The 26,028-nt window shown below is 38.6% G+C and overlaps 7 protein-coding genes across 10 annotated transcripts; 2 read left to right on the top strand and 5 right to left on the bottom strand.

Annotated features, from left to right (window-relative positions):
- Positions 1-164: 164 nt before the first annotated feature.
- LOC106354660 (pyrophosphate-energized membrane proton pump 2) lies at positions 165-5,291 on the bottom strand. 2 transcript variants are annotated; one of them, XM_013794655.3, is made up of 15 exons: positions 5,118-5,291; positions 4,505-4,838; positions 4,187-4,390; positions 3,930-4,081; positions 3,697-3,844; positions 3,491-3,623; positions 3,040-3,212; positions 2,796-2,916; positions 2,217-2,404; positions 1,597-2,034; positions 1,352-1,516; positions 1,116-1,271; positions 916-1,027; positions 599-818; positions 165-509 (listed from the first exon to the last, which is right to left on the bottom strand). In XM_013794655.3, exons 2-15 carry the CDS (start codon positions 4,601-4,603, stop codon positions 410-412), a joined length of 2,409 nt encoding a protein of 802 aa, XP_013650109.1. In that variant the 5' UTR covers positions 4,604-4,838; positions 5,118-5,291; the 3' UTR covers positions 165-409. The 2 variants fall into 2 exon arrangements, with proteins under 2 accessions (XP_013650109.1, XP_013650110.1); XM_013794656.3 differs by having other exon boundaries at positions 4,505-4,804; positions 5,118-5,254.
- A 367-nt stretch (positions 5,292-5,658) lies between these two features.
- LOC106354662 (RNA pseudouridine synthase 3, mitochondrial) lies at positions 5,659-8,265 on the bottom strand. 2 transcript variants are annotated; one of them, XM_013794658.3, is made up of 9 exons: positions 7,839-8,265; positions 7,708-7,749; positions 7,461-7,619; positions 7,003-7,050; positions 6,839-6,919; positions 6,634-6,750; positions 6,467-6,568; positions 6,239-6,397; positions 5,659-6,165 (listed from the first exon to the last, which is right to left on the bottom strand). In XM_013794658.3, exons 1-9 carry the CDS (start codon positions 8,166-8,168, stop codon positions 5,788-5,790), a joined length of 1,416 nt encoding a protein of 471 aa, XP_013650112.2. In that variant the 5' UTR covers positions 8,169-8,265; the 3' UTR covers positions 5,659-5,787. The 2 variants fall into 2 exon arrangements, with proteins under 2 accessions (XP_013650112.2, XP_022545022.1); XM_022689301.2 differs by having other exon boundaries at positions 7,822-8,075.
- Positions 8,266-8,694: 429 nt separating this feature from the next.
- LOC106354663 (V-type proton ATPase catalytic subunit A) lies at positions 8,695-12,946 on the bottom strand. The gene is made up of 21 exons (XM_013794659.3): positions 12,807-12,946; positions 12,553-12,665; positions 12,269-12,395; positions 12,102-12,157; positions 11,945-12,001; positions 11,750-11,861; positions 11,636-11,673; positions 11,451-11,552; positions 11,288-11,344; positions 11,128-11,199; positions 10,942-11,043; positions 10,807-10,869; positions 10,594-10,726; positions 10,398-10,504; positions 10,122-10,316; positions 9,943-10,029; positions 9,742-9,846; positions 9,529-9,626; positions 9,361-9,439; positions 9,183-9,271; positions 8,695-9,096 (listed from the first exon to the last, which is right to left on the bottom strand). The coding sequence occupies exons 2-21, from the start codon at positions 12,628-12,630 to the stop codon at positions 8,982-8,984; spliced, it is 1,872 nt and encodes a 623-aa protein (XP_013650113.1). The 5' UTR covers positions 12,631-12,665; positions 12,807-12,946; the 3' UTR covers positions 8,695-8,981.
- A 447-nt stretch (positions 12,947-13,393) lies between these two features.
- On the bottom strand, positions 13,394-14,953 carry LOC106354670. Its single transcript, XM_048736401.1, has 3 exons — positions 14,476-14,953; positions 13,804-13,912; positions 13,394-13,682 (listed from the first exon to the last, which is right to left on the bottom strand). Exons 1-2 carry the CDS (start codon positions 14,879-14,881, stop codon positions 13,836-13,838), a joined length of 483 nt encoding a protein of 160 aa, XP_048592358.1. The 5' UTR covers positions 14,882-14,953; the 3' UTR covers positions 13,394-13,682; positions 13,804-13,835.
- A 216-nt stretch (positions 14,954-15,169) lies between these two features.
- Positions 15,170-18,204, top strand: BNAA07G34460D (uncharacterized membrane protein At1g16860). Of its 2 annotated transcripts, none has more exons than XM_022689298.2 (5): positions 15,170-15,431; positions 15,877-16,787; positions 17,193-17,348; positions 17,411-17,622; positions 17,702-18,204. In XM_022689298.2, exons 2-5 carry the CDS (start codon positions 15,942-15,944, stop codon positions 17,892-17,894), a joined length of 1,407 nt encoding a protein of 468 aa, XP_022545019.2. In that variant the 5' UTR covers positions 15,170-15,431; positions 15,877-15,941; the 3' UTR covers positions 17,895-18,204. The 2 variants fall into 2 exon arrangements, with proteins under 2 accessions (XP_022545019.2, XP_022545018.2); XM_022689297.2 differs by having other exon boundaries at positions 15,171-15,433; positions 15,881-16,787.
- Positions 18,205-18,284: 80 nt separating this feature from the next.
- LOC106354668 (ubiquitin-conjugating enzyme E2 36) lies at positions 18,285-20,238 on the bottom strand. Its single transcript, XM_013794667.3, has 8 exons — positions 20,036-20,238; positions 19,922-19,949; positions 19,688-19,774; positions 19,231-19,289; positions 18,973-19,014; positions 18,815-18,888; positions 18,613-18,710; positions 18,285-18,526 (listed from the first exon to the last, which is right to left on the bottom strand). The coding sequence occupies exons 1-8, from the start codon at positions 20,069-20,071 to the stop codon at positions 18,489-18,491; spliced, it is 462 nt and encodes a 153-aa protein (XP_013650121.2). The 5' UTR covers positions 20,072-20,238; the 3' UTR covers positions 18,285-18,488.
- Positions 20,239-22,212: 1,974 nt separating this feature from the next.
- LOC106354665 (EP1-like glycoprotein 3) lies at positions 22,213-23,925 on the top strand. Its single transcript, XM_013794662.3, has 2 exons — positions 22,213-22,796; positions 22,953-23,925. The coding sequence occupies exons 1-2, from the start codon at positions 22,274-22,276 to the stop codon at positions 23,753-23,755; spliced, it is 1,326 nt and encodes a 441-aa protein (XP_013650116.2). The 5' UTR covers positions 22,213-22,273; the 3' UTR covers positions 23,756-23,925.
- The last annotated feature ends 2,103 nt before the right edge of the window (positions 23,926-26,028 follow it).

Raw genomic sequence — 26,028 nt, 5'->3', positions numbered from 1 at the left:
TAGAATGGTAACACTCATGTATTAATCAAGAGTAAGGAGTGGTAGAAAGATGAAATCTAGTAGAGTGAGGGTCAAGAAGATCCATATAGGAACACATGTATTAATCAAGAGTATAGAGTGCTAGAAAGATAAAATCTAGTAAGTGAGGGTTAAGAAGATCCGTAGAGTCAAAGATGTGGTGATTAAAATGTATCTAGAATTGTTAAAAGTGTAACTAAATCTCAAGAAACAAAAACATCTCATTTATTCAGATGAAATGAACACACAAAACCAACAATCCATGTGACTCATTCATAATCATTACCAGTCTCTCTTCTCTCTCTCTCCCTATCTCTATGTCTATGTGCAAGAGATGGTCTTTAGTGCAAACAAACAGCGATGGATAGGTCATAGGTGTAATGGTTCTCTCTCAGAGGAAAACCGGAGCCATGACAAGAGTTATAGTGGCGAGCATTTTGATGAGCACATGAATGGAAGGACCAGCCGTATCCTTGAACGGATCTCCCACACTGCAAATTTTTCAAATGAAAGCTCATGAGAAAACCCCATTAAGGGGATATAAATTTGATTGAGATTTTTTTTGAAGTGAAATGCTTACGTATCACCGGTCACGGCCGCTTTGTGGGCTTCACTTCCTTTGCCACCGAGTGCACCGGTCTCTATGTATTTCTTTGCATTGTCCCAAGCACCACCCGCTGTGTTTAGGAATAATGCCATTAAGATACCAGAGACTGTTGCAAACATGAGCATAGAAGCTACAACTTTAGCTCCCAGCAGGGGTTGTCCCGTGTAGTATCCCAGGACCCGGAATACCAAACCTGAGAGAGTCCAAGAGGTTTGTTTAGGTCACAATCTTCTCGATCCAGTTAGTACACGAAGAATAAGCAGACTAAGAAGCATGCATTATTAACTTACCAACTACAATGGGTGATGCTATAGCTAAAGCCCCTGGCTTTATCATTTCCCTCAAAGCTGCAGATGCGACGATGGCAACACAGCGACTGTAATCTGGCTTCTCCTTGTACTCCTGTTAGAGGAGGTTATTTTTGCTAGTCAGCAACGACAAAAAAAACACAGGAAGCGAGAAAGCCCTCGAAATGGAAAACTATGCTCACCATTATGCCAGGCCTCTCAATAAATTGTCTTCTTACTTCGTTAACAACCTCTTGGGCAGTTCGACCAACTGCTGCGCAGGCCCAAGCACTAAAGAGGAAAATAAGCATGGAACCCAATAATCCACCTACGAAGACTTCTGGGATAGCAATATCAACCTGTTTTGATTCGACCATGCGCATGAGAAGCTGTCTGAACATGAAGGAGGATACAACAAAGGTTTGTAAATAACATTTACCTCTTTGAAAGACACACTAGCAAAAGCTGAAACCTCGTCCATATACGCACTAAAAAGAAGGAATGACGCAAGTGCAGCAGATCCAATGGCAAACCCTTTTGTTGTCGCTTTTGTGGTGTTGCCAACAGCATCAAGAAGATCCGTGATCTCACGGACACTTTCAGGCTACAGGAGACAATGATTACATCTAAATGAGTATAAATATAAGACAGAGAAGCCTTTCGAACCAATCATGTGACATTTACCTGCTGGCTCATCTCGACAATCCCACCAGCGTTATCAGCTATGGGCCCAAACATGTCCATAGTAAGAACATAAGCTGCAGTGCTTAGCATTCCCATTGTAGCAACAGCTGTTCCAAATAGCCCTCCAGTGGGGATTCCGTTTTCATCAACTAGTCCCGAGGTATTGCCCAGCCAATAAGCAGATATTATAGCAACACTTATAACCAAAACAGGAAGAGCTGTCGATTCTAGACCCAAGCTGACCCCAGCAATTATATTGGTTCCGTGACCGGTCGAGCTAGCGAGAGCCAACGTCCTAACAGGCTCATGCTTATAGTCAGTATAATATTTGGATATCCACACAAAGGCATACGCTGTGATGATGCCAACCAACCCACATAACGCGAAACTGAACCATGCAGATGGAGCTTGTTCAGTGTAAAGCAACCAGCGAGTGGACTACAAAACATAAATGATGATGTCAGAAGAAGATTAAAGAAATAAAGAGATTTCACTAGCGCGGATGTGCATGTGTGCATAAAATCAATGAGAATTTTGAATTAAAAACACAAGAAGCACCATTGATTGTCAACAGAAACAGAAGGAGAAAGACAGTAAATGGTCAGTGTCGACAAAATTACCGCTCCAAAAGTCAAAACCGCCAATATGATAGTCAGAGAATATCCTTTCTGAAGTACAGCCATTGGATCCTCCACCGGAGATTTAACGCTAGCATCACGTGTTCCCTTGATTGATAATATACCAATTGATGATATTACCAAGTCAAAAGAATGAACAACTAGAGGAAATAGGATAAAGCCTGATGGATCTGCGTAATAGATAAAAGTTCAAGTAAGCACATATTTTATCATTTAGCTCCTAACTTCAAATTGCTAGAAGGCAGGTGATTATATTTATAAACTTGACGCAGTCAAGTGAAGTGTCACTAACAATAAAGATGACATGAAAAGTAGTCTTCCTTCAATTTTAACACCATCCTTACTCAGATTCATACAACAATATTCAAAGCTATAAACTCTATACCATATATCGTAGCTTATGTTTCCGACAACAAGTTGAACTTTACGATCTTAAGTTCTCTACATTTCAAATTATAATCCTAGATGTCGTTTTGATTTTATCAGCATAAGTCTCCAACGAACCATATATCAGATATATTTCATGTGAGAAGTAACTTTAAAGAGGGATCTCCTACAAACCTTCAATTTTGCACTTCTTAGCCATTGTTCCACCTAGTATCATAGCACTGATAATTTCTGCAGCTATACTTTCAAATAAATCAGCACCTCTGGCAGCACAGTCCCCCACATTGTCTCCAACCTACAAGAAAATGAAAATATTTACTTTTTAAGATTTTGAATTTGACGGCTATACTGCAGAGTGTACACTAAACATACACAGAAAATGTGAAAGTGAGAGGCAAAAAGGAAAAAGATGGAGTACCAAATCAGCAATAACAGCAGGATTTCGAGGATCATCCTCGGGAATACCCTGCTCAACTTTTCCGACGAGATCTGCCCCGACATCAGCTCCCTTAGTGTATATTCCACCACCCAACTGAGCAAATAAAGCGACAAACGAAGCACCAAAACCATATCCCACGAGAAGAAGAGGCACTGTAAAGATATAGAAAAAAATCAACCGATAAATCTAACAAGCCAATAGATCATGGAAAATATACAGCTTTCAGCAATGAGTATATGACATCGTTTCTGGTTGAGTATATAGGGTTGACTGCTCAACACAGGTCCTAACATAATCAAGACAATGTCACTGAAAATGATCCTTTGAAAAAATAAAAATAATCTTTTGAGGTCCGTACGATGATGTATAGCATATGCAGACGAGATGAAAATGTAATTAACTTTCATAACAAACAGAACAGAGGACTTACGGTCATTAACACTCATTGCGCCTGGTGAATCCACTCCCAACCAAACATAAAACGTAGAGTAAAGGATAGCGATACCAATCACAGCCATACCAACAACAACCAGGGCTGAAAACCCACCAGCACGAACGGCTATCTGCATTATATATCCTTGTTAGTATTTGGTGATTGGTGTACGTCGTGCAAAAAAAAAAAAAATTAGAAAGAACCTGCAATGCCTCTCTCGCAGATCGTCTAGCAGCACTGGAAACCCGCACATTAGCACGGACTGACACCCACATTCCAACATATCCAGCAATACCTGAGCATAGCGCCCCCAAAAGAAATGCGGCAACAGTAATATAAGCAGACATCGCCCTACAGCAAACAGTTATATAAGCTAAGTATCATTCATAACTAAAAAAATGGATTAAACGTATCTTGTGTAATCATGCATATTCACCTTCCTAAACCAGCAGCCTCTTGCTGGGGAGTCAAGCTACGGAATAGATATATGCAAAGAATCACAAAAGCTAGCAAGATGGCCATCTTGGATATAGTACTATACTGCGTTCTGAAGAACCCTTCAGCTCCATCACGTATAGCATCTGATATCTAAGAAAAAGTAAGAGAATCACCTCACAAATTAGAATTAAATGGGAACAAAAAAGAAGAAGCCAACATCATGATTAGCACCACATAAATTGAGTGAGCTTTTACCTGAACCATCTCTGGAGGCCCTTCATCTTTCGCTAAAACCCACTTGGTTAGATATATTGACAAGAGGAAGCTGAAGATGCATACTATGAAGACGAACAAGATGATAGGAGAGGTACTAGCTCCCATGTAAAAGATCGCTCCAAAGCACAGCAGTAGAATTATTGAAACAACACGAACATTCAATTTCCTAAGAATCCGAAATATCTGCACACACACAAAAAACGAACTTTTTACAACCAGGAATCAAAAAAAGCTAAAAGAAATAACATTTACAGAATCGTAATGATCTGACGCAAACAATAAAAAAAAAGCACTAACCAGCGGACTGTAGGTTTTACTACGCATGTTGGGAAAAGCCCTGGGCCTGTCATTGAAAGACATCAGACTGGCCTGCTCAACATCTTCATCCATCATCATGTTTTGAGCCGAGTTAGCCCTCCGGACTACAGGCTGAGACGTAAAACCAGTGCTATGGGGCAACTCACCCCCAGAACTTGGACGCTGAATTTTCGATATACACTACAAATCTTCACCCAAACGTTAGAACAAAACCCTCTGAATCAATCAATATCTTCGATCCCAGCTTCTTCAAACTTTCTCAGTCGGTGATGAGTAGAGCTGTCACAAGAAGTTTCCACCACAATCAAATCTCCTGAGAAAAAATAGAAAATGTATTTAATTCCGGATGATTCTCTTCACCTACCGAATGAAAATTAAATTCCCTATAACCAAATCAAATTCACACACAGCGCATGAGAGACCCCAAGATCTAATCGAGTGTGATTTTCACTTCGAAAATCAAAAACGATGCATCCTACTTAATTCACATAACGACATTATTTCAATCGCGTTAGATCTAGCTTCCGTACTAACAAAAATTAACATGATCTAGACCTAGAAATGAATGCGTTCGGCAGAGAAGAGAAATTACACGGCTCCAGAGGGGAATGATCAGAAGGAAACCGCCATTAACGAAAACTTCCCCTGCGACGAAGAATCGCTCTCTCCTCTCCTCCTCTGTCTTTGTCTCCGATGACTTTTCAGAGAACTTTCGGAATATTCTTTTTCATTTTTTGTTCTATTTTCTTAAATTAATAATTACTCTCACTCCTCAGTGGCTGAACAGTAATTTCACGGGGAGTGACACACTTTCTCCAATGAGAAACTGCCACGTGACCACTCTCTTCTACGTTACTGATTATGGCTCGAAGCGTCCAACTATTACAGAATTATATTATCCTAAAGGCCCATCAATTTTAAAATGCTTCCTTGTTGAAAAATATTTAAGCCCATATATACGAACTTAAGAACCACCATTAACTTTATACATGCAAATGAGCATCTCTAAATCTTTTCAATAGTTGATTGATTCATATAATAGCATTTAAAAGTAAACTTATCATCTATATTTTTCTATTAAATAGATATATTGTTTTTTCTATGTTTTAAAAAAATAATATTTTATATGCATATTATAGTAAACCCCATTTCTATTTTGTAGAAAAAAAATAGCAAAATACATTTACAATACAAATATACTCAAAATGAAAGCTGGGAATTACAGGAACTGTTAATGTTAACAATAAAAGGAACCAAAAAAGCTACACCAAATATGAAGACATGATGTTCCAACTGATCTTCATATGACTAGGCATCGAAGCTACAAACCGCAAGAGATCAGGTTTGCTGCTGATCCCTGGGTGAAGCGGATCTGCTTCCCGTTGGCTCAAGACATGGAGAAACTTGGCGATGTTCGGAAGCACCATCTCCCGGCAATGCAGATGCAGCAAAGGAACTTTAGACAAGACGCTTCCCTTTTGGATATCAAGACCTTCTGGCCTGCGCAGTTTATACTGTTTCCCAGTGGTTGGCTCTATATCGACCTGAGGCATCTGTTTCCATCTCTTGTGGATGAACCAACCGTACTTATAATCGCCTACTATTGGAGTGCCGAGAGCTTCAGCACAGTGTACGCGTAGCTGTTTTTGAAGAAAGGGTTAGTGAAACAACACACAAAATGGTTCACAAGAGGATTAGTGAAAGTAGTACTACCTGATGCTTTCTGCTAGTGATAGGACGAAGTTCTAACCATGAACACCCGTTGATCATTGGTCCCAACACTCTATACTTTGTTATTGCTTCTTGTGAAGTCTTAAAGCCTGAACCTTGAGCTAAAACCACCCTGTCTGTTTTCCCATCATCCAGTAGCACCTAAACACAGGGTTTTTCGAATCATCTTCCAGATTCAGGCATCATCAGTAAGTATAATGAGAGAGATACCTTTGAAAGAGGCGCTGAGACTATTCCTTCCTTGTCTTTTGGAGAACCAATCACCAGTGCCCAGTATCGCTGATACATTGCTTCACATGCTTTGTTCCAAGCCTATGATTACGCAACATTCTGGTCAACCTTTTGCATAGTAGGTCTTAGCGTGTTAGTGTTCGTACCTTACACCTTGAGTTTCTCCCTTTGAAATCACTGAACACGGAGTGAAGATGATCTATACTTTCTTTGGTTCGACCCATTACTAAGAGGCCACTAGTTTCCCTATCAAGACGATGCACCTGACCACAGAGAACTCAAATAAGATTTCCAAAAAACAAAATGAACTTCTCCAAGTAAACGGTAGTACAAAGAATATGTGAGTTTTACCAATCTAGGACCTTCATCGTTACCATAAGACAAAGCTGCAGCTGCAAGCGCATCCATGCTGTTATGTATAGGCACATTCCCCTGAAAACAAACAATGATAAATGATTGAATAATCAACAAGAGAATGTAACAGCTGTACAAGAGCAATGAGAAAACTCTATTACCTTGACCGGAAGCTTAGGTGGCTTATTAAGAACTATAATAGCAGAGTCCTGCATTGCAGAAACAAAAGGTTAAACCAAAACCAATGTTTTTTAAACCGGACCGGAAGCTGAACCGGATAATTATTTGGGTCACGGTTCAATATGGTTTCAATAATTCGGTATAATATTTTTAAATATAGAAATTTTAAAAGTAAAGTTAGTAAATATGATACATAATTAAAATATAAGTAAATATCAATATAAAAATATGCATATAAACTAATTTTTTTTTCATATGGTTAGTTTATAAATTTTTGATAGTTTTTCAATCCGACAGCTTGACCGGTCGAACCAGCTATTAGACCCAATCCGGCTAGATAACCGGTTTATGGTCATACCTGGTCCAACCACGGGGTCGGTTTTAAAAACACTGACCAAAACAAACCAGTCTGTGTAAAAGCTTAACTACAATGCGTTACCTTGAAGCGGACAAGCCTCTGAAGATAAGCAATTTCGTCTGCGTTGGGATACAAGGTACCACTCGGTATAGTGTCATACCTCTTAGAAATTCTCGTTTCAGCGATTGAAACAGGCAACCAGAGCTTATCTCCTACTTGCATCACCTCGTTATGCTTAACCTGTGTTACAACTAACAAAACTCAAATCCTAGAAAAATGATCACACCAACAACAAGAAACAGAACAAAGAAAAGATCAAAACTATAACCTTTCTCATGGCTCTAACTCCATCTTCTTTCTCCATCACAACCTGCCACAAAGAAGCAATGAGTGTTTCCTCTGTAGTTTTAACCAAAATGTGGTTTTGATTAAGAAGTGTTACCAGGAGAGGAGACTCACAAGGCCCTTTGTGAAATGGGATTGGATAGTCTTATCATTGACTTCTTCGAAGTAGTATTTGACCCAGCTAATGGCAGTGACGTGGCCGACGTCTCCGTCAGCTCCGTTAACGGCGTTTTTGCCCGGTAACGGATGGCCGGGGAAAGGAGGCAAATACATGAGCTGACGTGGCAAAGGTCCTGTCTTTGGAGGTCCCAGGTGTGCTATGTTGTTTGTCACGCGGATAACCGCCGGTTGCGGCGGAGCAACTCTCGAGTACCGCCGCGTCGCTGATGCCATGTAGGACTGAAGGAAGCTGTTGAAGCTAGTTATCGTCTTGGTCTTCCACATGGGGAGAGGTTTTAGTATAAGACGAAGAGCTCTCTGTGTTTTAGATCAGAGCGCCGGCTAAACGGCGATTATAGCTCCCGGCGGCGGAAGACGAAGAGATAACTAATAATCCAAGTAACTTTAAATGGGCCTATTGGGCTTTTATCTAATTAGGCTTCAAGAATCTCCCAATCGTGTGATTTCTATATTTCAAAGCATCATAATAAATTTGATAACCAACGATTTTAGGTTAAAATATAGATTAGGATCAACAAAAAGATAAAAATACAGATACTAAAAATGTTTTTAAAATATAAATTAAACATTTTCTCTAACGTCTGGGTAATTAAACATCTTTATGATATGTAATTATTTATACAGTTTATAATAAAATTAAATTAAGAAAATTTTATATTTGAAACATCAAAAATTATTAAACATTTTACCATATTATTTAAACAAATATTGTTACAACAGAAGGAAAGATGAAAGAAAAGTACAAAATGATGATATATTATTATGAGAAAGTACAAGTATCCCCAATAGGTTTTGAAAATAAAAGAAATAGCTTATTGAATTGAGAGTGGTACATAATACCAAATACACAGTCACTTTGGCTTTGCACCTTATTACAATAATGAAAAACAAACAAAGAATCAAACATATTACACAGCACAGCCGGAGAAATTGTATGAAGTTCAAGAAGCTAAACTCAATCGATGGAGCAAACCAACCGATGAATAAAATAACCGACCACTATGATAGTTTGTTGTTGTCTCAAAAAACACAAGAGAACTTTGTGGAGAGAAGACTCACTCCTCTGACAGGCAGGCTTTAACGAGTTTCATCCTCCAAGGCACGGAATCCAGCAGTGAGATCCTCGTACAGTTTCTTGAATTTAGCCACAAGCGCTGCCTCACCTTCTGCTGGATCTTCGAACTTCTGTGACCTGTTTATTTCCACAAATTCACAACTTCAGTTTCAGACACATCTCACTATAGCTACATAATGATTGTTTCATTGAAGTTTGCTTACACTAAACGGTAGAAAAGATCTCCTAAGCGATGCTTGATGAGAGTGTAGGTAATCTTTTGACCGTCCATTCCAGCTGCTCTTTCAACCGACTGTTGCATCACCAACAACATTTTGAGACCAAGTTACAACTTTATACCAACGAGAAAATACAATTATACTTAACAAAGCATCTTGTTACCTGATTGGCTAGGTTGTAGAAATGGATAATGTTACGCATCATCCACACAGACTTGTAGAAAGGGCAGAACTTGTCATATCTGACAAAGATTCATCCAAAAACATTCACGAGTTAATAACCCGTTGAGAGATAACTAACAAAACGAAAGGGAGACAACAAAAATCTCACGGTGTGAAAGCGTTTTGAGCAAGGTAGTCTTCTCTCAACAGCTTAGCTGTTTCCAAGGTGATCTTGTCACCTTCAGCTAGCGCATCTTTTCCCACAAGCTGCACACAAAGTGTAATGGCACGTGTCAAATAAGTTCCTTCAGAATGTATTATCTGCTAAGAGTGGTTATTTTCTATAACTCGAGTTTAGATGCCAGGGATATGTGACAAGTACCTGGACAATTTCATTAAGATCATCTTCCCTCTGCAACACCTCTCTGGCCTTTGTCCTGATGTTGATGAAATCTGGATCGAACTTCTCATAGAAAGATTCCAATGCCTGAGAAAATCAAACAAATTTTTTATATATAACAAGAACTTCGAGATAGTATACCACAACAGGTTTTTACAAGAACAGGAATGTGTAAGCATATACCGTTGAATACTTTGAGTATGAAATCAACCAATTAACAGAAGGGAAATGCTTTCTCTGGGCAAGCTTTTTGTCCAAACCCCAGAAGACCTGCCAATAAATACAACCAAAATGCTAATTAACATATCTGATTATGTACTTGTACAATGGAAGAGAAACAGCCAGGAGCTAGATCATTTTACCTGCACAATACTAAGGGTAGCAGACGTCACAGGATCCGAAAAGTCTCCACCAGGAGGTGAAACAGCACCAACAATTGTGACACTTCCATCACGCTCTGGTCCACCGAGACATTTCACTTTACCAGCACGCTCGTAGAAAGACGCTAGACGTGCTGCTAGATAGGCAGGGTATCCACTGTCGGCAGGCATTTCAGCCTAGAAAAACACAACAAAAGGGATGTCAAGAAACTGAGGAAAGGAGAATACATACAGCAAAGTGAGAAGCAAAGACATTACCAGACGTCCAGAAATTTCTCTCAATGCTTCTGCCCAACGGGAAGTTGAGTCTGCCATCATACTAACATTCATTCCCATATCTCTAAAATACTCAGCGATGGTGATTCCTGGAGTTCATTGTATGTGCTTTATGTCATTAGAAGATGTGATATGGGGTTCATCAAAAACGATTAGACCTATAATGCCTGAAAATTACCTGTGTAAATGGAGGCTTCACGAGCAGCCACAGGCATGTTAGAGGTATTGGCAACCAGTGTAGTACGTTTCATGACAGATTCCTCACGGCCATCAGGCAACGTCATTGTCAATTGTGGGAAGTCCATAAGCACCTAATTTATGAGAAGCCATCACACCAATTTATATTAAGTGTGTAACCAATAAGGCATGTTTAGAAGGAGAAGAGGCATACCTCAGCCATTTCGTTTCCTCTCTCTCCACAACCAACGTAAACAACAGCATCGGAGTTGGAATACTATTTAAATAAGAACAAATTAGCTCTGAAAAAAACAATTGATATGAGAAAAATCCAAATGTCACAGCCTACCTTGGAAAGTGCCTGACTGATAACAGTTTTACCACAGCCAAAAGCACCAGGAATAGCACAAGTTCCACCAAGAACCGAGGGGAAAAGAGCATCAAGGACACGCTGACAACATAGAAAATGAAAATTATCAGCAAGATACGTCTTTGAATGACTATGACCATTGTATGATCAGATGTAACTAATCACCTGTCCCGTAAGTAGAGGAGTATCGGCAGCAAGTTTGGATGCAACTGGCCTAGGCGTACGGACAGGCCAGCTCTGACATATTATCAAACACACCAATTTTACAAAGTGAACGGATAGCTAAAACGTTTGCGAGTAGGAACAATTAAAGATGCGTTCAAACCTGAAGCATGGTGTACGACTTCTTAACCCCCTGGAACTCAAGTTCTAGCACTGTATCCTGGTCAATGAAAAACACAGTCAAAGAAAATCAATTTTTTTTTCCAACAGGAAGTAGTAGTTACAAAGGATCAACTCAAACAATGAAGGAAAAGCTAGACTCAAACCTTAAGGGAGTATTGACCAGCTGGAGCAAGGTAAGTGATCTTCCCCATGGCATCAGGAGGAAGGGCAACACGGTGAGTCATCAAAGTGTTCTCGAAGACGGTCTGCATCCAAAAGTTATGTTTGACTATCAGAAGAAAAAAAAACTAGTTCAATTAGATTAAGGAGGTGTGGCAAATGAACTTACAGCATACAAGTCACCACCAGTTATTGTGTCTCCCTCAACTGCAAACAAGGAAAATTACAATTGGCATCAGGATTAAGACCACGTTAACAGATATATGAGGTTAAAACACATTACCAAAATCATTAGGCTGGAACTCCCAGAGACAATCTTTGTCAAGAGCAGGAACAGAGACACCACGAGGGATGTACACATCACCAGATCTTTTCGCAATTGTCTTCAAAGGCCTCTGTGATATATTTTTAGGAATATGAAGAAATTGTGAGACGCCCTGTAATGTTATTAAAAAAAAATAGAAGTCATAAACTGAACCTGAATTCCATCGAAGATGTTTCCTAATATTCCTGGTCCAAGCTCCACAGAAAGAGGCTGAAACATTCAGAAACAAAAAAAAACATATGTTAGCTTCAGAAGAACAACACTAAGGAAAAGAAGCTAAAGCCAGAGATAAAAGAAAGAACTCACGGACCTTGTGTGTTCGAAGAACAGGGTCATTAACCGTCAATCCAGCTGTCTCCTCGTAAACTGGAAGTTGACAAACATCAGTTAAAAAGTAGTATCTCACTTTTACCGAAGGCCACATTTCAATCTTAGATCCAAAGTAGTAAAGTCAAACCACGGTAAGAACAAACAAACCTTGGATAGTGGCGGAATCTCCTTCAAGACGGATGATTTCTCCAATGAGATTATCATTACCAACACGCACTAACTCGTACATAGCCGCACCAGCCATCCCATCAGCAACCACGACGGGACCTGAGACCTGCATCACAGAGAAAAATGTCATATCAGATCAGATCAGATCAGATCATACGAGTTCCCAAAAAAAAAACAAATCTACTTCTCCCACAAATCTCTCACGTTGTATCAGATCGACCTTAACATCTATCCATCGTTTAAAAACAAAAGATGATAGATACCTTGCGAACGTAACCATACTCGCTCTCCTTCTCATCATCCTCGAAAGTCGTCAGCTTTCCTCCGTAAAACGCCGGCATTTTCAAATTAAATAAATTAAACTCAAATTCACCACCTGGAAAATGGCGAGATCCGATCAGTTACAGTCAATCGCAACTCTAATCGAGATCGGAGATCGAGGTTTTTAGATCAGAATAATTTAATAATTCAGAAAGAAACAAACAAAAAATTATCAGAGAGAGGTAGAGATCCTGACCAGTGTTGAGAGACAGGAAGAGTGGTCAGAACAAGAAGAGAGGGGATGCACGTTGTTGTACAAGTTAAATCTGATTGATTGATTCAATCGTGGAGCGATCCTCTACGTGACTGTTCACACGTTGCGGTTGTGGATTCGCCACGTGACTGATTATTTATGGGCTTTATAGTATCTATTTAAGGCCCAGCATATGGGTCCGCGTATGATTTTTCTGTGTTCCTTCTTGTTTTGATTTGCTTCATGCCTTCTCTCTGCAGTGAAACTTGTCTTTTTTTTTTTTTTTTGTAATGGTACCCGCACAAACTCCAAAGACATGACTGAAACTAGGTCTTCCTTTTATTTCTGTGTGAATCAGTGAGTTCCACAATCTCTCAATGATCATATGCTCCTGTTAACTCAAATACACTTACTCTTTCATGATTTATTACAGCTCTATATCCACCATTGGTATTATATTGCCTGGTGAGAAATGTAATGATATTGTTTAACCTCCACACCTTATCTCGGTAGATTCTAATTTTGTAACATTGTTATGCTTTTTCAATAGTTTTGTGACATGCATTGAACAAAACAGTTTGCAATAAGTGTTAAAATGGGAGAACTGGGACCTGAGAGCTGATGGCGAATATATATACACAGGATTCATCAAACTGTTATAAGAAAGATTACATTGAAAACAGGGGGCTGAGCTACAACGCCTTTTCTTATTGTTTTTTTTTTTACATTTCAGAACTTGATAGGATCTCATGTGTTGTAAAAGGTTTGCTTACTCTTACCCTATCTTCAAGTCTAAACCATGTCACGTCTTCACATCTGCTCTTGGTGGTTCAATTCCTGTTTGATCCGTGTTCTTAAAATCAACAAATCTTGTAGAATCTGCAAAGTTTTGACATTTTTCTCATCAGAGGCCAAAGAAATACAAGAAATTTGGAAATAGGCCGAGGCAAAACTTAGAAATCATGGACAGAAAAGTTATAAAAGATCAGCTCAAACGTACCCAGACAATGGTTTTAACGAGTTTTTGTTTGTTTACCCTTCCTCATCCTCAGAGTGAGATGCAGCAGTACCTGAAGCCATCTCCGTCTCCACCGATTCAGGCTCTACACCTATATTACAAAAAAGAGAATGATCAGGTTTTTTAACAAATGCTAAAGACATTGTTACCAAAAGAAACATACTTGACGCTACACGATGCGATCAATGCACAATACAAATGAATACATCATAGACCATTCTGTTTTAAAGGCACAATACAAAATAACTAACACTACATGTCTGTCTGACTTCTCAACTATAATTAAAGGAAACACTCTTTATGTTATTTCCCAAGCTGGTCACCCATTTCCATCACTAACCTTTAAACCTGTAATAACTTCCAAAGATTTAAGACAACGACAACTCTACAACAGACAAACCAAATCAATGTCCTTTTTGTCCATCAAATCTCGTTAAGCAAGTCAGAGAAAGCTATGACAAAACGTTACATATATAATCATCACAAATGTCTAATAGCGATTAGCCAAATACAGAACCTATACAGATAATAGATAAAAAAAAAAATGGATCCTTTTCTATGTAAAAAAATAAAAAAAAATCAAAGCTTTATCAAATCACGAAACAGAACACATTCAAACGCAATTACGATTAAACAGATATTAATATTAAGAACCTTTGATGAAGTAATCAGAACAAGGCCATCCACGACCCGACGCGACAGAGACTGACTCTTCATCGCCGATGGGATTCGCCAGCTTCTCAACGAGCTTAGCGATCCCATGGGACTGGGACCTACGAGGCGGGACCCAATACGAAGCGCCGGGAAGGAAAGGGAGCCAATCAGGCGCGGCTCGGCGCACCATTATCCGGTGCACCGCGTCCTCCAGCTTCTGCGAAAGAGGATCCGATTGCGACTGCGACTGCGACGCGGCGACATCGATCTCAATCAGCTCCCCGAGGTTAGAGCGGCGATTCGAGGATTGAGATCGGAAGAAGATGGATCGAGATGAAGGGAGGAGATAAGCCGCGGCGAATCGGCACCGGGAGAGAGAAAGAGACGGAGACGAAGATCGAGCCATTGTCGAGAGAGAGAGATTAGACGAGAACGGTGCGAGTTCTGTTTTTTTTTCTGTTGCGGCGAAATTAGGACAAGACTATTAAAAAAAAAGAAGATATGTTCGGTGAACCAAACCAAGAACCGGCTTTTTGAACCAATAACCAAACATTTCGGTTCGGTTCGGTTAAGAAAAGAACTCCCAACTTATAATAATTACAGTTTAGACCCTTATGTTTAGAAAGTTTATAGAAAGATCCCAAAACTATTTCTAATAAAATTATGACGGCGACATCAAAAGACAGTGTTCTTTCTTTCCTCAGTCGGTTGTCCAATCAAAAAGTAAAAGCCTTTGAGCGCTTAGAGAGAGAGAGAGCGATTGAGAGAGACAACGTAGCAACTGTTGCGGCGGAAAGAGATCGAGATCGGTCGGGAGAGAGGGAGAGTGAGCTCTAACGGATATGGGATCTCAGCTACTCATCTTCTACTGTCACTCTTCCAACTACTTTCCTTGATTGGTTTTTTTTTTTTACTTCTCTTCTCAAACGGAGATTCGTGGAAACTTACACTCTCTCTGGTGAGAATCTATTTTTTTCTTTCAGATTGATTTTTTTTTTCTGTGTTTGATCATTTATTCCATTTTGGGGATTAGGTTTTGCTTTACTTTTACTTTTTTATTTTAGTACTTGTTCAAATCAATGGAGTGTGGAATCTAATCCATTGATATGAGATTTGCAATGGAACACCTTCTGCTGAATCACAGAGATCTTCCTAGGTTTTTTGACATGAATGATTATTACTGATTTAGAAACTATTATGTTTAGCTTTTTTTTATTCCTTTTTACTTGATACTTGAGTTATGTTTGGTTCCTCTGTCTAAATTATGTAGATCTATACTGATAATTAGTATTTCTCCACAGTGATGCAGGATCTGTCTAGATAAGTACACGTCTATATTAATGCAAAACCTGTTCTGTCTGTAACTATCTCCCCCGTGTCTGATGGTTTCCTGTTTACGTTTCAGTGCATTGTTTGTGGTGAGCTCATCTGTCTGTAGCTAGCTTTGGTTCCCTGAAAGAGATCAAATGGGTTCGAGATACGCATCTCACCAGCTCAGCAACGGCCTCTTTGTCTCCGGAAGGCCCGAGCAGCCCAAAGAAAAGCCTCCAACGATGAGCTCAGTAGCCACGCCTTACACCGGCGGCGACATCAAGAAATCAGGAGAGCTAGGAAAAATGTTCGACATCCCCACAGATGGAACCAAGTCAAGAAAGTCCGGCCCAATCACCGGAGCCTCTTCCAGAAGCGGCCAGCAGCCCGGCCCGGGCGGGCCCAACGCAACCGGACGCATGTCAGGCTCCTTAGCTTCCGCTGGTTCCAACTCCATGAAGAAAACAAACTCAGGACCTTTGTCTAAACACGGGGAGCCGTTAAAGAAATCTTCTGGTCCCCAATCCGGAAACTCCGGTCCCATCCCTATACTCCCGACCACAGGCCTCATAACGTCAGGGCCCATCACCTCAGGCCCGTTGAACTCGTCCGGGGCTCCTAGGAAGATCTCTGGTCCTCTGGACTACTCCGGTTCGATGAAGACGCATCATCATAATAACCCTTCTTCCGTTGTTCATAACCAGGCGGTGACCACGCTTGCTCCTGAAGATGACTTCTCATGCATGAAGAGCTTCCCCAAGCCTGTGATGTGGCTGGTTATACTTATATTTGTGATGGGGTTCCTCGCCGGAGGCTTCATCCTCGGAGCGGTTCACAATGCGATTCTACTCATCGTCGTGGCGGTTTTGTTCGCTGCTGTTGCTGCGCTCTTCTTCTGGAATGTGTCTTGTGAGAGACGTGGGATTACAGATTTTGTGGCTCGTTATCCTGATGCTGATCTTAGGACTGCTAAAAACGGTCAATACGTTAAGGTCACTGGGGTAAGTATTATCTAACTACGCTTCCTACTAGTGTGTATAACCAATGTTCAAGAAATCTTTAGGCTGTAACTAGAGAACTAGCTACTAGGCGGATTATTCGGGTTTATATATATAGTACATTTATATAAGATATTTTAGTTTTTGGTTTTAATTAAAAAACTATGATGAATTGTCAAAATTATATATACAAAACAAAGAAATTAGACAAATTTGTAGATTTGTACTAATATTCTTGCTTAATTTAACAGATTTAGACTTATTTTAGATCGATTTAAAACAGTTAACTGATTTATAATGGTTTAAACGAATTTAAATTGTATAAGTCGAATTTTATGAAAATCGTTTCGGTTAGGATTGATTTTTAGAACCATGTTTGGTTTCTTATACTTTTTGTTTGTTGAAAAGGTTGTCACCTGTGGTAACGTGCCGCTTGAGTCATCGTTCCATAGAGTTCCCAGATGTGTTTACACGTCTACTTGTTTATACGAGTACCGTGGATGGGGTTCGAAGCCGGCTAATGCTTCACACCGCCGCTTCACATGGGGACTGAGATCAGCAGAGGTTAGATGATATTTCCTTCTCTTTCAGTGTGAAATGTCTCTAAACTTTTCAATACATGGCAGAGGCATGTGGTGGACTTCTACATCTCTGATTTTCAATCCGGGCTGAGAGCATTGGTGAAGACTGGGAACGGTGCAAAGGTAACACCCATCGTCGATGATTCTGTTGTCATAGACTTCAAGCCAGGGAGCGAGCAAGCGTCTCCGGACTTCGTGAGGTGGTTGGGTCAGAAGAATCTCTCCAATGATGAAAGAGTAATGCGGCTAAAAGAAGGGTAATGTAGACTTAGAAAAGAGTTGCTCAAAAAACATGTTGGTCTCTGTGATGATGATGATACTTCCTTTCGTTTGCAGGTATATCAAAGAAGGAAGCACAGTGAGTGTGATAGGAGTGGTGCAGCGAAACGAGAGCGTGCTGATGATAGTCCCGACGACGGAGCCGTTAGCTGCTGGTTGGCAGTGGAGTAAGTGCACGTTCCCTGCAAGCCTCGAAGGGATTGTATTGAGATGTGAAGATTCATCGAACGTAGACGCCATTCCTGTCTAGATAGTAAAGTCCTTCCACGTGTTGGTAGACGCACTTGTCTCACTTCGGCTTCATTAATATTTCTCATGAAATCTGAAATGTGTTGTCTGGTGCTCTCTACTCTACTGATGATGATTCCTTTGGTGTTGGTGGTTTTCTATGGTAGTGTTTTTATTTTCTTTACTTTTAATATCTCTTATTATTTTATATCCGAGTAACATTAGGTTGATGGTTATGATGGTTGTTGATTACTTTACTGTCACTTAATTTGTGTTATGGTTTGTAATTGTAAAGTTTTAAACTTGTGTCCTAATTTAATATGCCTTCTCTATTTTGTTTGGATAACATTTGATGATTTATCAACCTTTATGGTTATTTGCAACATACGAAAGTTGCAGAGCTTAAACAGAGTACAGAGTAAATAATCTTTAAATTCAAGCAAACTTGACTAATAGAGAAGATCATCTATTAGTAAATGATTCAGAGAGATTACAGCTTCCTGTGCCGAAACACAGTAAAATATAAGCTTTTTGTAACTTTGAAGTTGAGATAGATTATCACGAGATGTAAATGTTAATTGGATGAATATGAGATGTTTTCACCCTTCCCATCCCATCATGCGCCGCTTGCGTACAGACGGGTCCATTCTTTAGCTGCGCAGATAGTTCACAAGGATGGTAACCCACGGTTTGTAAAGAAGTATGGTAACGAGTTAAGTTTACGGTTTAGATCACATTACCTGTCTCCACAGCTTCAGCCTCATTACTCTTCCAATGCTTAGCGATGTTCTCAGACAATGGATCATCAGGGTTTGGTGCACTCAGAAGAGCTTGAATACTTTTATAAAGACGACATATCAATAGAATAAGAAAGCTGTCACGCCTCAAGAAACCTATGCTTTGTGGAAGGAGAGAATCTAATGTAATCAACTCATACGTTACCTTAAGAGCACTGTTCGTATTTGTAGAGCAGGGCTCCATTTGTCTTTCAGGATATCAAGACAGATTCTTCCCAGCTGTACATGCAAATAAACAAGTTTGTGAAAAATGTGTTTTGTGAAAGTGAAAGTGAAAACAGAGGAAGGAGTGGAGAGCAAGACCTTGTCAATATTAGGATGGTATATCTTGGTGAGAAACCTAACCTGTTCCAAATCATTATCATTAGAAGAGCCAGAGCGTACTAAAGTATAGAAAAATATAACTCTCTACCCAAACAACGAATCCAATGTTATAGACGTGAATATACCTAAGAAATGTAACAGTCCCTACTTATACTCAAGTCACCATTGGATGCGGATAATGCAAAACTTGAAAACAATATAAACTTTCAAAAAGGAGGAAACACAGAAACAACTTACCTTGGGAGCTGCCATAGGGTACTCTTCAGGCAAAAAGAGCTCCAACTTGAAAACACCTCCTATAAAATGGAAACAAAAATGATTGGCATACATCACTCAGTCTGAATAAAAGAATCAAACTTTAGAAAATGAGTAGGCTTGATTCACAGGAGGTAAAAAGTGCAACATCTTTAACTCAGTATATTTTATGCAGCAGCAAAAGGATACAAATAAAATATAAAGTTGTAATAAGCTTATAACTATTAAGTATCCATATAACAATTTCTCAGCTTTTCTTCCAAACCCAACAATCTACATGATCATTACCTACCTAGCAATGGTTGTTCAACATGCTGCAATCTCAAAGCAATAAACTGAAACTCAGATTATCAGAAGATACTACTTGGTTACTTCCCACAAATAAGAATCTTTCATAGACATCTTCCAACAGCTACATAGATAGTATAAAAGCAATTACCTTCATAAGGTGATTGAGAAGGACCAAGAACCATAACGTTGAAGTACCTCATGTTCTCCTCAGATGGAGATGCACTTATACCTGGAGCTGCAACATTCAAAAATCACATTTTTAACTTACCCTCTACAACAAAATTCAAACTTTTATGGAGGATCACAATTCAACCATCAAAGATTAATATTATCAGCACTAAAAACTCAACAAGGTGGTGGATCGAAATCAAAAAGAGCTTACCCGGTTCGCTGAGCAGACGTTGCGTTTCCTATCAGATCACAATTGAATTAAAAAAAATGAGAATCAGGAATAAAAAGACGAGATCGAAAGGCGATTAACAAAACCAGCTCTCACCTTGATGATTCTTCGGGGAAGATTGCTGTTGGCCATAATCTCGCTGCTGCCGAATTTGATTGATCAGAGTTAGGGTTTTAGAGAGAGATCCGAGAGAACACTTTCGTCTCGTCTATATAGATAGAATCTGACGCGCTCCTCGATGATGAGCTTTTAATTCGATTCCTTTTCTCTGCCTTTTTAAAATAGTAGTTACATACTTTCCCGAAACATTTTGTATATTTATCGCGATCCCTTAACTTTTTTATATTTATCAATTTTCACCACATATTGTTTGCAATTACATATGCGTCCTATATTTTATTATATATCACTCTATTGCGTTATGTTTCCTCTAACTTTTGTTTTGTCACTTGCATTCCCTGAGAAAATAGGAGTTTAATTCCTCAACTATTTGAAATCAGTAAGTTTTATACTAAACTATTACTTTCACGATTTAGTTCTTCAACTAATAGTTGATTTGGCAAATTAATGACTAAAAAATCAACTGTTAAGTTATCTTTGCTATTGAATCAAAAAAACTTTGAATCTCCAAACTCAAACTATTTTTGATGGCAAAAGTGATTTTCAAAAGTAATTTTCAGTGATAAGAGAGCAAATTCAACCTTATCACGGAAACAAGTATCACCGAAAATCATCATCACTCAAAATTAAAGTTTTGTTCGATTTTTTTCAGATTCAATTACAATGATAATTGATATAAAACTAACGATTTAATGGTTGAGTTTTTTAGTCACTAATTTGTCGAGTCAACTAGGGAATAAAATCGTGCAAATAATAGTTAGGTATTAAATTTGTTGATTTCAAATAGTTTGAAGATTAAAATGCTCATTTTCTCTACATTCCCTCTAGTTTTAACAATTTCACATGTTCCTCAAAGTTTTTTCTATTACAAATGGAAGCTAGGGATGGATTACAGACCTTAAGCCAACAAATAATGAAGCCCAACAAGTGGAGCTGAATGATAAACCAAAGCCCATTGGATATAAGGACCATGTGCTATGATGGGATGGCTAACTCAGCAATGGAAGTACTTTTTCTTCCTCTGGCAATGAATACAGATGGTTGCCTTTACTATTTTATCAACACAAGTTGGCACATGGACTCAGAACATCAATCATAAAAAAAGGTTAACCTAAATAAAAAATATTAAAGCCTCGAGCAGCCGAATAAGACCTGTCTTACAAGGCCCCACACACACCTCGCAAGCCGCCGGGTATTGGGACACACATGATTACATGAACACCGTTCCGGTTCATTGTCCGTTTCTTTCTTTGTAAAAGCACCTTCAAATTTTCTTTAGTTTCTTTATAAACAAGTGGCAGTTTCATTTTAAAAAGACAAATAATTAGCAACGATTAATTATTATCATCTCCCTTTTATCTCTCTCTATAAATAAAATTTAATCAGAACTGCATGTATTTAAATTTCGAATTCTGGTATGCTACATCAGTAAAAAAATAGATTTCATCAAATACAAAGAGACGAAAAAATCGACCACGAGCATCTTCCCCGATCGCTTATATTAATAGAAAGGTGAATGGTCGGTCCTACCTCAGATGTATGATTTATATTTATGTGTGTTTAATAAGCAGCATTCCTACCATTTCTAATTATTTAACTAACGTTGCATGTGGTACAAGAAAGAAGAAACTATATAATTAGAAACCAACAAAACAAGTATAATAAATATTGACTGCTTTGTGAATGAACATGTTAGTATATGTTAAGAGTATTTATTTAATTTACACCATAATGTTATCGATAAATACATATACAAGTTCTTTTACAAGAGAAAACATGAAGTGTTTGTATGAAACAAATCTGTAATTAAGTTTTACTAGTGATGTTATGTTTTTAAAAAATTAACCTTGTTATATTTAGATGTTAAATCACTCTTACTGGCATACAACAGATAAATCTTAAACCATATGCTTACACAGTTAACCCCTTAACTCGGATCTTGTTTCGTTAGATATCATTGTCAATCGTTGACATGGAGATTATCTAACCGTGCACGGGTTAGCATTAAGGTCAAGATAAGCTCTCTGGAATGATCAAATTCAAAACAAAACCAGCAAAACCAATAAATTATAGCCGAAACAAAGACCAAAAAGTCATCTAAAAGACCCTATTATTCAGACATTTTAAAACCAAGACCGCTTTGGTTCCTATATAAATAGAACCTCACTCTATACACATAAACACACACCACAATCAATAAACAACACATTAAAAATGAAATTCTCAATAACATTGTCTCTCTGCTTCACTCTCTCCATTTTCTTGATCGGGGCACAAGCCAAAGTCCCCGTCGACGAGCAGTTCCTAGTAGTCAACGAAGGAGGCTACACCGACTACAGTCCCATCGAATACAACCCCGACGTACGTGGCTTCCAGCCCTTCAACGACAACTTCCGTCTCTGTTTCTACAACACAACCCCAAACGCGTATACACTCGCTCTCAGAATCGGAAACAGAGCTCAAGAGTCAACTCTCCGGTGGGTCTGGGAAGCAAACAGAGGCTCGCCGGTCAAAGAAAACGCGACGTTGACTTTCGGTGAAGACGGAAACCTCGTGCTCGCCGACGCCGATGGTCGCCTCGTCTGGCAAACGAACACGGCTAACAAAGGTGCCGTGGGGATCAAGATCTTGGAGAATGGCAATATGGTAATATACGATGCCAATGGTAAATTCATATGGCAGAGCTTTGACTCTCCTACAGACACACTTCTTGTCGGACAATCACTTAAACGCAACGGTACGGGATGTCTTAAAATTTTAGAGACTACTATAGACAATTATTAAGAATTTTTATTTTTAAAAAAAAATTCTTACAAATTTGAGAGCTTATTTATGTTAATGATATCTTAAATTTTAGAAAACATAAATTAATATTTTATTTGTCTACGTTCAGGACGGAACAAGCTCGTAAGCAGACTGTCTCGTTCGGTCAACACAAATGGACCGTACAGTCTTGTGATGGAAGACAAGAAGTTGGTTTTGTACTACACGACAAGCAAAACTCCGAAGCCTATCGTTTACTACGACTACGAGTTCTTCTCCAAGATCACTCAGTTACAGTCCATGACGTTCCAAGCCGTGGAAGATTCCGACACCACGTGGGGTCTACACATGGAAGGTGTCGACTCTGGTTCTCAGTTCAACGTCTCAACGTTCCTCTCACGTCCCAAACACAACGCCACGTTGAGTTTCATTAGGTTAGAATCAGACGGTAACGTTAGAGTTTGGAGTTACAGCACGCTAGCGACTGCAACGGCTTGGGACGTGACCTACACGGCGTTTACTAACGACGATACCGACGGTAACGACGAGTGTAGAATCCCTGAGCATTGTTTGAACTTTGGTTTGTGTAAGAAAGGTCAGTGTAACGCTTGTCCTACCGACAAAGGACTTCTCGGATGGGACGAGACTTGTAAGACTCCGAGTCTCACGAGTTGCGATCCCAAGACGTTTCATTATTTCAAGATCGAGGGAGCTGATAGTTTCATGACCAAGTATAACGGTGGCTCGTCGGCTACGGAGAAAGCTTGTGGGGACAAGTGTACGAGTGATTGTAAGTGTTTGGGATTTTTCTACAACAGGAAGAGTTCAAGGTGTTGGATGGGTTATGAGCTCAAGACAATGATTAGAACCGGAGATGCTTCGCTGGTAGCTTATGTCAAGGCTCCTAATGCTATCAAGAAGTCAGTTCTTTGAGGTGTGAAAGGTCATAATGAGACTATTGTGTTGTGTGTTTAATAATGTCAAATTTGGTTTGTTTATCCTTATAAAAAAGGTGCACTGCTTCTCAAGCTACACCATAATAAAGTGACATGAATGAAGCTGATGATGAATCAATTTCAGATATATATGTATAGTTTTGGAAACTGATGGTTTGTCAGTAATGCACGAGCCCACCACGTTCAAGTAAACACTATTGACACGTCAGACAATTATGGAACAAAACTTTTATTTCCACTATAGAATAATGTTAGCGAATATGCTTCAAGTAAACGAGTACTGCTACGGTGCTACGGTGCTTCGACGCCGCGTCACCTTATTAGATGTGATAGGTTTCTATTCGTTTCGTAAGATTTTGTCGAGTGGCCCTAGTCAATGCTTGTTGTTACACGTAATCAAATATATCACGTCATTTGATTTATAATCTTACTATTAAAATGTGAACTACAACACGAACAGAAATTAAACTGATTGACAAGCTTAACCTATCTGATCCACGCTAATGGGAAAATGATTGACCTGAATAGATATTTTAAGAGGAAGCAGATTGGAGAGACAGAATCTAGAAAGAAAAAAAACGAAAGAAGTACAAGATCAAGAGTATAAACTAATGTGGTGGTGCAATGGAAAAATTTTAACCAAGATACATCAACTCTTATTCACACTCCAAACTAGCAGAAACTGGATTACCAAAAAAAATTTAGCAGAAACTGGTAAAGTGAAGCTGGCAAGTTGGTCAAACTGAAGCTGGCAATGTCTGTCAGATTATAAGCCAAAGAATCAGAAAAGTATATTACTTTTTTCGTCTAAATATTTATCTTAACTTTCTTTCAAAACCACTGGATATAGTTTATCTTGTAACCTTGTAAGTTTTTCTTTATATGTATTAAACTATGTAATTTTGTTTATTAATTAATTAAAAGGATTAAACTAAATATTGCTTTCACTAGGAATATATATTTTTCTTGTGCACATCTTTAGGAATATCTCTAAATGTTAGCATAATTTCGTCTGGTCTCCAAATTCACTTCATTCTTCATTTTCTCTACAAATCTAAGCTTTATCATTGTTTATTCTTCATTAATTCTAACATTTTTAAAACAATTAATTTTCAAAATTATGCCGATTAATTTCAACCTCCCATCAGTATCATTTGATAGCTTTTGTGTTGAAGGAAAAGCCAACTTGAAGGGCCAAGTGTGAGGTGTCCTTTTAAAGTTATATCCATTATAAAGCAGATGCCATGGAATGATTTTCATTTACTAAGTATCATGCAAAAGTTAGTCCATATAGAAATGCAGAAATCTCACTTAAGAAAATGAAGTGTTTTTGAAAGTTGCTTTCGAGTTATAAGTTATAACCACTACCGCAGTTCACTAACTTGACTATCTTTAAAAGTTACTCTTAATTTTCTTTTTCACCCAAATACTTATATACTGAATACATTCTCATTGTGCTTGTTTTTTTTTTTCTTGTAGTTTTGAATATGTCACGGATTAGTGTTTCTCTAGATATATACATCGAAAATCTCAAAATCCCATCTCCTTAGGTCGCTGTCAAGCGAATCATTATGTTTCCAAGACTTTCTTCTTCTTTGGCTTGTCAAGTCGACGCTCCCTTCTATTGAAGTTTATTGTGAGGATCAAACTCAAGTTTAGGTTCCATACTTGTTCCGGTTTGACATGGTAATGTTTAATGTTTATGATTTATGTTGTTTTCGATGTATGTGTGTGCTATGCTCTTTATTGGGATTTAGATTTGTCAGCATTTATTTGGTTCTACGTTACAATCAAAAACATTTGTTTCTTTTCTCATCGCAGTCAAATTATTATATAATTTATGCGATTTTAAATAGATTATAAGAAGAAAAAAAGAATGAACGAAAATTATTGCATTTTTTACAGTCTCACGTCAATGTATACGGATATAAAAAATATGAACTAGATGTAATCATTGAATACATAGAAAAATGAAATACATTTCCATAAAGCTTAAAGAACCTTGAAATTAAGTGAATTGACATATGAATTGATAACGTGAGAATCATGGAACATCTTTAGGGTTCATTTTTCTGCTCACTGAATTCTTAAAAGTTAGTATTTTGTGTATACATATATATAGTTCATATTTTTGGCAAAACTCGGAAATTGCTAATTCACATGATTATTGTAGTGATGAACGGCTGGTGAATCACTATGTTGCTCTCCACACTATACACAATATAATGTCGGCGCCCGACGCACAATATC

Source organism: Brassica napus, chromosome A7 (assembly GCF_020379485.1).
Source record: "Brassica napus cultivar Da-Ae chromosome A7, Da-Ae, whole genome shotgun sequence".
NCBI classification, from domain to species: Eukaryota; Viridiplantae; Streptophyta; class Magnoliopsida; order Brassicales; family Brassicaceae; genus Brassica; species Brassica napus.
This window is presented reverse-complemented; position numbering and strand designations above follow the sequence as displayed.

Coding starts and splice junctions, on each gene's coding strand:
- LOC106354662 (XM_013794658.3), bottom strand. CDS start 8,168: ATGTGGAAGACCAAGACGATAACTAGCTTCAACAGCTTCCTTCAGTCC. Junction 7,620..7,707: donor GAGTTAGAGCCATGAGAAAG/GTTATAGTTTTG, acceptor GTTGTAACACAG/GTTAAGCATAACGAGGTGAT. Junction 6,751..6,838: donor ACGATGAAGGTCCTAGATTG/GTAAAACTCACA, acceptor CTCTGTGGTCAG/GTGCATCGTCTTGATAGGGA.
- LOC106354663 (XM_013794659.3), bottom strand. CDS start 12,630: ATGCCGGCGTTTTACGGAGGAAAGCTGACGACTTTCGAGGATGATGAG. Junction 11,862..11,944: donor ACATCTTCGATGGAATTCAG/GTTCAGTTTATG, acceptor AATATATCACAG/AGGCCTTTGAAGACAATTGC. Junction 9,097..9,182: donor GATCTTTTCTACCGTTTAGT/GTAAGCAAACTT, acceptor GGAAATAAACAG/GTCACAGAAGTTCGAAGATC.
- LOC106354668 (XM_013794667.3), bottom strand. CDS start 20,071: ATGGCCAACAGCAATCTTCCCCGAAGAATCATCAAG. Junction 19,015..19,230: donor ACCCTATGGCAGCTCCCAAG/GTAAGTTGTTTC, acceptor GATTTGGAACAG/GTTAGGTTTCTCACCAAGAT. Junction 18,527..18,612: donor GGCTGAAGCTGTGGAGACAG/GTAATGTGATCT, acceptor CTATCTGCGCAG/CTAAAGAATGGACCCGTCTG.
- LOC106354670 (XM_048736401.1), bottom strand. CDS start 14,881: ATGGCTCGATCTTCGTCTCCGTCTCTTTCTCTCTCCCGGTGCCGATTC. Junction 13,913..14,475: donor TTCTGATTACTTCATCAAAG/GTTCTTAATATT, acceptor TTTGTAATATAG/GTGTAGAGCCTGAATCGGTG.
- BNAA07G34460D (XM_022689298.2), top strand. CDS start 15,942: ATGGGTTCGAGATACGCATCTCACCAGCTCAGCAACGGCCTCTTTGTC. Junction 16,788..17,192: donor AATACGTTAAGGTCACTGGG/GTAAGTATTATC, acceptor TTTGTTGAAAAG/GTTGTCACCTGTGGTAACGT. Junction 17,623..17,701: donor GTAATGCGGCTAAAAGAAGG/GTAATGTAGACT, acceptor TTTCGTTTGCAG/GTATATCAAAGAAGGAAGCA.
- LOC106354665 (XM_013794662.3), top strand. CDS start 22,274: ATGAAATTCTCAATAACATTGTCTCTCTGCTTCACTCTCTCCATTTTC. Junction 22,797..22,952: donor ACAATCACTTAAACGCAACG/GTACGGGATGTC, acceptor GTCTACGTTCAG/GACGGAACAAGCTCGTAAGC.
- LOC106354660 (XM_013794655.3), bottom strand. CDS start 4,603: ATGATGATGGATGAAGATGTTGAGCAGGCCAGTCTGATGTCTTTCAAT. Junction 1,517..1,596: donor TTGTCGAGATGAGCCAGCAG/GTAAATGTCACA, acceptor TGTCTCCTGTAG/CCTGAAAGTGTCCGTGAGAT. Junction 1,272..1,351: donor CTAGTGTGTCTTTCAAAGAG/GTAAATGTTATT, acceptor GAATCAAAACAG/GTTGATATTGCTATCCCAGA.